The following is a 7,184-nucleotide window of genomic DNA, read 5'->3' as shown; positions in this document are numbered from 1 at the left end:
AGTGAGGCTCTCCACAACTGGACCTCAGTCTCCTTCCCAAAGTCAATGTGATCTGGCCTAAAAAGCTCTAATTGGAAGAAGCTGGGATTTGGTCCCTCCTCTGTTAGCTGGCTAGCTAGGAAAAGCATTTCCCTGTTCTGGGGTCTTGTTTGCTTCATAAATACAATTGGGTGTTGGATTAAATCAGCGATTGTCTATTTAATTTTTTATTTATTTCATGTTTGTTTATTCTTGAGAGAGCGTGCGCGAGTTGGGGAGGGACAGAGAGAGGGAGAGACAGAATCTGAAGCAGGCTCCAGGCTCTGAGCTGTCAGTACAGAGCCCCAGTCTGGGCTCAAACTCACAAAGCGTGAGTTCATGACCTGAGCCGAAGTCGGATGCTTAACCGACTGATCCACTCTGGCATCCCTGTGATTGTCTCTTTTAAAGCCTTTTGACAAATGGAGTATTTCACAGAAACTCTTTGCTAGGCGGCTTGGGTGCAAGCAGGCGTGGGACCAGGGGCTCTGAGGACGCCTGAAGCTACTGGACTAGATGGTCCTGAGGTCCTCTCCAGCTGGCCCTGGGAAGTACTGTCATCTTTCTGAGCCTCGGTTGCTTCAGAAAGGTGTGAGGGCTAACGAGATGGGTGCCTAGAAAGCTGCTAGCGGGGTCTGGAATATAGATGCTGTCAGCGAAGAGGTTATTAGTGCAGTGTGTGCCTTTCTAAACCCTCCCCTTTAAATACCAACCCAGGTGCTGGCCCCTCCTTCCCTGTCCCCATCCCCCTGCCCCCAGCTCCGAAAGCAGTCCTCCTTTCGGACGCTCAAGGGACCATCCAGTGTGGCTCGGGCCGGTAGCTAGTTTTTGTCTAAAACCAAGTTCCTTGAGGGAGACATGTCTGGTCCAGGGCTCAGGATCCTCCAACACGGTCCTGTACAGACATTCAATAAACGCTTGTGGGTTGACAGGCCCAGACAAGGACGCAGGAGCTGTGGCGATAACCAGAATGCGGCCCCTGCTTCAGAGAAGCTGTTCTAAGGAGGGAAGGTGAGTCACCGAGGCCTGGCAGCTCAACAGGGCCAACTACGACGGGTGATCCTTGGCAGCCTCCCGCTGAGGCACGCTAGCCGGAGCGGAATCCCTGCACCCACACCGGTGGGATGCTTGACTCCCCCCCCCCCCCCCCCCCCCCCCCCCCGAGCCGGCAGACGGCCTGTGCTGCCCTGCCAGAAAACAATCAAGAAGCTTTCCAGTTTAAAAACTCCCCAAAAGTAAGGCTGGTTTCATGTTGCTTCTCCTTTATTAATTCAGTCTGTTCTAAGTTGTACAGTTATGAAAATAACAAAACCAAAGCTGGAAGCCCAGGGATATTTACACTCTCTCTCATGTAGTGAGGTCAGTCTATGTTGTTGCACAGATCGGTTATGTTTGGTACCACAAGATGTTCGTAATTCGGACAAAATCAGATTAACAATTATATGTACAGTAAAATAAAAGGGGAATTCATTCAAGTATCAAAATACAGAGACAAAGATTAAATAACATTTTTATTACAATTCAGTCCCATTGCCACACCATTAGCAACAACACTTTTGTGAACTGCATCTGACAGTCATTCTGCAGGTCTGGGCATTTCGGAAACAGACCGAGGTCAGACTAGCTTTCTAATGTAACGACTGCAACATTGTTTGCTGCCTGCTCAGCCAGAAGCTTCTCAGGGACTCCCTCTAGAATCCGGTGCTAGAGACCAGAGAGGGATGTGGAGCATTTGCAAATGCAGAGCCTGTCAGGGGGTCCTACTGCTCAGAGCAGCCAGCCGGCGGCGAGAGGGAAAGAAGCAAGCAGAGAACCTGAGGCCGGTGCCAGGTACTGACTCCGTTTCCAGTCCTGCCTGAAAGGGCTCCTGCACAGCTCAGAAAACGCAGCGAGACTCAGAGAAGTGCAGAAGCAGGGGCTTTTCCGCTTGAAGCCTGTCCTTAAAGTTACGCTATCCCTTTCTAGGGAAAGAAGAGTACCTGCCCCACAGGAAAAGTAAGAAGGAAAGAAAGATCCAGTCCCTACCCTTCTTGACTATTCAGAAAGAAACCGATCTCAGAACGAAACCCAGCGCCGGAGCAGACTAGCCAAGGCTTTCCAACATGACAACACCCTGAATAAATAAGGATATAGCAGCTTCAAGGGGAGGAAACACCTACAGAGGATTTAAAAACAAAAAGCTTGAGCAGCTCATCGTAGTGTCTACACAGTTTTCTTTTGGGGCCTCCCGCACGGGAGGCACACTGGGGGAGGCCAGGCCGTCCGCGGGTGGAGGCGAGGGTGCCGGCACTAGCACGGCCCTCGGGTTTCCTCCGTCAGAGGCTCGAGGCCGGCAGGGGCGGGCGGGACATCGCACGGCGGCCGCCGATGGGAAGCTCACGGGCCTCGGAAGAAGTGGGAAGTGAAGCCAAGCGTCCGGGTGTCGAGGTCCTTGTTTAGTACCGGAAAGTGGGGTGTTACCCGCCTCTGCTCCAGAGAGGAGGGGACTGGCGGGGCCTGCGGTGGCGGGCAGAGAGCAAGTCAGCGGGAGGACGGGGCCGGGCTTTCCGTTTCTGGCCAACCGCAGGGGTTGTGAGTGTGCCCAAGAGCACTCTCCCTGCACAGAACCACCAGAGAATTTCAATTCACCACCTTCACTGGGAAAGAAGTGCCACCGAACCTGGAATGTTGGTCCCGGGAGCGGCCTGCACCGTGCCAGCAGAGCGTGAGGTCTGCTGAATCACCGGCGGGAGAAAAGGCTCCTCTCCGCTCCCTACTCTGGAAGGTACTGGGCAAGCAGCTGACCTGGCCCTGCCTCAGCCTCACAGGAATCGCTCTGTCCCCCCCACCTCCCTCCCCATTCCCTTCGCCACTTGAGGAGCACAGAGCGAGATTCCAAATTAAAAAGCAAAGCAAGCCAGCAGGAGGGCTTAAGTGGCAGTGCTGCACCAGGACCCCAGCCTACCCTGAAGGCCACGCTGGGGGAGAATCAAGTTGACTGTCACCCAAGAAGGCTAAATATAGCCTTCTCCACACTTAGAGCCAGGGATGAATCCAGCAGCTGAAATACAACAGTGGAACCAATAATTCAGAGAATCAAAGTGAGTCCTAATCACACAGACCCGATTAGACAAATCACAAATTGGCAGGTAGCAGTCTTAGCTGACCTACCCATTAATGCCCAAAACAAAGCTGCTGCTTCTCTCCAACTGAACTCAGTCTGAGGTCGCCAGAGAGCGTGTGGGCCGGCGCTCTGACCACCACCAGGTCAGAGGCTGGGGAGCGGCCCAGAGCTCCGGGCGCTGGCTCAGACTTCGTGGCACCAGGGGCTGCTCGCTCAGCTCTGTCTGGCCCCTGGGCCTTCACATTTGGAACCCCAGAAACGGACTGGAAGTCTTTCCTTTTGCCGGGTACCCCTAAGGCTGTGTTTTCACTGCTGAGGCTGTGTCCGGCTCTAGACGGGACAAGAAGTCGTGCAGTTCATAAGGAATGGCAACTAGCTTGGCTGGGTTTGAAAAGTGGACTCTAACAGACCTACTCAATTTTGCCCACTTGTGCCTGCTTTCAATTCACCCATGGGCCATTGCCTTCTCTTCACCCTACCGGACCACACCAAGGTCCCGTCCCGAGGACAGAAGCCTGGACAGACTGGCCTTTTAGCCAATCTCAGGTCCCCTGTCCTCTGATCTGATGGCCATTTCTCTAAAGATTGGCAGTTTAACCTAGAGGTTTGAGCCAAGTCTTAAAAATTCATTTTATAGAAAATTTTTTTCTATTAAAAAACATCTTCTGGACAAGTCACTTCTTGACTCTCTGGAGTTCCAGTCTCATCTGCTCGAGGCCTGGAGTGCAGCTCGCTCTGTGAGACCTGGTGGTGGCAGGTCCAGGCCGAGCAGCCCTGAGGAGCTGCTACAGGCAGAGGCTGGGCCTGGGTCCTCAAAGCGCAGGTGACACGGCGGTGGCGGCGGCGGGAGCCTGTGCTCCCCACGTCTGTGTTTCCGCGGCACAGTTGGCTCCTTCGGTGGCTCAGCTTGGCAGAAGCAAACACAACGGGGGGAGGAGAGGGTTAACCAAAGGGGCCTGCACAAGGTGGAGGAAACTGAAAGGAAACATGGAAGCAGAGCAGAAGGTCCCTCACAGCCTCCCCTGAGTGCCCTCGTGGCCGTTCCGAGCGCCCGTGGCCCACGGCCGCCTCCGGCTCAGCACGTCTGCTCAGGAAGGCACAAGCACAGGCAGGCCGGCACAGGCACCCTCCCCGGTTTATCGACTGGGGCTTCAGCTCTAAAATAATCGCTGTCGCCTCCTGGCTCCTCTACCGGGCTATCCTACGTTTGCACTGCTTCCTCCCGGAACTGCTGCCTTCCCGTCTCCTGCCATCTGAGCTGATCTGCCCTCACCGGACAAGGCGGGGCTTCTTCACAGCCTCGGCTCCAGGATCCCAGCCGCTGGTGCTGAACAGACCGCACAGCCTACCCCCTCGGAGGAGTCGAGAGGCTGCGGGTGGCCGAACGGGGAAGGACCAGGTGACGGCTGACTAGCTCTGACCCCCACACTGTGGAGAAGTGTCAGCCCCTGGATGACAATGGGAGTGGCTCGGTCCAGGCCCCTGTCCTTGAGCGGCTCTGTTCTGTGAGGGAAGAAGGTGCACCGTGTGTGCAGGGCACAGGCCTCCCTCTTGCCGGGTCCTACAGAAAGGCCTTCCTCCTCGGTGAGCTAGACTCCAGGGCGGGCCTTGTGACTCACTGGTGAAGACACGAGGGGCCGACCACATATATGCCGTCCCGTTCCTCGGAGTGGAAGACTCATCGGGACCCAGAGACCTGCCGAGGGAAGCCGGCCCGCGGGTGTTCAGATGCTCAGAGCTCCATGCTGTGGAGTCAGGCCTGTGCCCGAGGACCTTGGCCCTCACAGAACGCAGTCTGACAATAGTCAAGACGCATCGCCGAGCTCAGGCTCTCACTGGAGGGAGACCAGCACCTTACGGCAGAGGAGAGAGGGACGGGGCCGCAGGCCAGCCGTGAGCGGAGTGCGAGGGGATTCTGGCACCAGGTGGTCACAGTGGTTGGTTGTGTCAGGAAAGGTGCAAAAGGACAGTTCGCTCCCGGCAGCGGCTCCCGGCTGTGGTTCAGCACGGAAGACAGGAGAGGAGGGCGGACGGAGCGCCCGGCCTAGTCAGAGGGTGCTGTCTGGACTCTGCTCGAAGACCGCCCGCCCCTCAGGATTCACAGTGCCTGCCCGCTGAGGCTTCCTGGGTGCCACAGGGCCCCCTGAGCCCTCCTGGTGCCCACCTCAAAGGCAACTCACCCCCTCCCCCACCAAGCTGTCCTCGCCCAAGGGGGGACTTCACAGTGTCCGGTGGTGTTGGGTACGAGCTGTGAGTGTGCAGGGTCTAGAGCTGCCGCCTGGGAGGAGAGCAGGGCCCACCGGGGGTGGGCAGCCGGAAGGAGAGCTGAGAAGAGCAGAGGTCGGATGGCAAGGCACAGTGAGACTAGTGGAGACAGGGGGTGGGCGGTTAGAAGATAGTGGTCTCATACTTGGTGCTGAGGCTCCGCTTAGAGTCTGGTTTAGGGTCCACAACCCAGGAGACACTGGCATGGGACTGGGCATCTGGGTCCGTGTCGGGCGGTTCCAGCTGCCAAGGAAGAAAGGCGAGGGGTCAGAGAGGGCGCGCTGTACCTGGCCGGGGGGCAACAGGGCCCAGCTGTCCTTCCTACCCGCCCGGGCCGCGCTGGCGTCGTGCCAGCATGAGGGACACGAGGGGCAGCCCCTGTTCTCCTCGAAGAGCAAGCTCCCTGGGGCTAGGGTGGCAGAAGCGGCACCCTCCCTGGAGCATCATGGGAGGGCCACCTCCAGGCCTCTTCAGGGACAACTTCTCCCATGGCTTTCTCAGAGCTGCTCAGGTAAAGGAGCCTTGCCTGACCTGAGCGTGAGGCTCGAAGCCCCAAATCTGTTGAGGGTGACAGGAAGGGGGGCGAGGGGCTGGGAAATTCCAAGCCTCAGGCCCCTCAGGTGGGACCAGAGAGCGCACCCTGGGCAAGACCACAATGGGCGCCCCATTGGAGCGCCCCTCTGGAGAGAGGACACACAGAGAAACAGAGAGCTAAAGCACAGACAGGGATGGCGGGGGGGGGGGGGAGCTCAGGAAAGAATGTCACGCAGGCAGAGAGGGGGAGGCCACTAGTGTCTCAGAGAGCTCACGGTCACTTCGGGGAGACTGACACACAGACAGCAGGAGCTGTAAAGACCTTGACTCCAGGACTAACAGACGGCAGCGGTAGGTAAGAAGGACGATGGGTGGTGCAGGTGTGACAGTAACAACAGCGACTATCGGGGGGCAGCGGCACCTGGGGCGCAGAGCAAAGCAGACACAGACACAGGGTGACGTTACTGGGGGCTCGCTGCGGGCCACGCTCTCTGCAGCCCCACGCCGGCCACCGGCTGGGCCCTGGTGGTGCCTGGCAAGGGAGGGGACAGAAGCCCGTGGCGGGGGGACAGCTGTCCACCTCCCGTGAGAGGAAATAACGGTGCTTCCCCAAGGGGCCGGCCGGCTGGCCGGCCGCAGTGTGAGAAGACCCTCCTGGAGCCCCCTCCACCCAAGCCCTCGAATCCCGGGGAGGGGGGGTTCTTGGCGGCCGCGGCCCACGTACTGCTGACTTTCTCACGCCGACCCGAGGCTTAGGCACCGGTTTGGAAGACTTTGTTTCAACCGTCTCGGCAGCGGAGGCCCCCATCGGCCTGGACTTTTGGGCCTGCAGGGCCAGCTGGTAGGCCACTTCGAACGCCTGCCCCAGCGTCAGGATGATCTCGTAGGTCAGATTCTGGGAGGAGACGGAGCATGACTTTAGCACACGAGACTGAAGAGCCACCTCATCCGTTTGCTCGAACCCCTGCCCCGGCCTCACAGCCCTGAGCGCAGGTGACCCCTGAACAGGTTAGGGTTCGGCCAATTCAGAACATTGGGCTTGAAAACACATATCTGTCCCAAAGTGACCGATAACGCTGGGGAACAATCTGAGCATCAACACGTCTTGTTTCCTCAAGCAGGACTTTGTAAACACTAGGGGACCAAGCCCACACCCAGCTGGCCCGCCAGTCAGGCCCAGCCGCGCCGTCTCCACCCGGCGTCTCAGCTTTCCCCGGAGACCCTGGGGCCTGCCACCTCACCACCCGGCTGTGCCGCCCCGCAC

The 7,184-nt window shown here is 58.0% G+C and overlaps 1 protein-coding gene across 7 annotated transcripts in view; it reads right to left on the bottom strand.

The window, feature by feature from the left end:
• Window positions 1-2,462: 2,462 nt before the first annotated feature.
• The window catches only part of ANKS1A (ankyrin repeat and sterile alpha motif domain containing 1A), a 179,888-nt gene continuing 175,166 nt past the window's right edge, over window positions 2,463-7,184 (bottom strand). For 2 of the 7 annotated variants that reach the window (XM_043591222.1, XM_043591224.1), the window contains 3 exons: window positions 6,645-6,815; window positions 5,532-5,629; window positions 2,463-4,027 (listed from right to left, as the gene is read on the bottom strand). In XM_043591222.1, coding sequence (XP_043447157.1) covers window positions 4,024-4,027; window positions 5,532-5,629; window positions 6,645-6,815 — 273 coding nt within the window. In that variant the 3' untranslated portion in view covers window positions 2,463-4,023. The other 5 variants (XM_043591218.1, XM_043591220.1, XM_043591221.1 and 2 more) reach the window with 3 other exon arrangements.

The sequence above is a fragment of the Prionailurus bengalensis genome, chromosome B2, assembly GCF_016509475.1.
Source record: "Prionailurus bengalensis isolate Pbe53 chromosome B2, Fcat_Pben_1.1_paternal_pri, whole genome shotgun sequence".
NCBI classification, from domain to species: Eukaryota; Metazoa; Chordata; class Mammalia; order Carnivora; family Felidae; genus Prionailurus; species Prionailurus bengalensis.
Note: the sequence above shows the minus strand (reverse complement) of the source record. Positions and strands in the feature narration are given on the sequence as shown.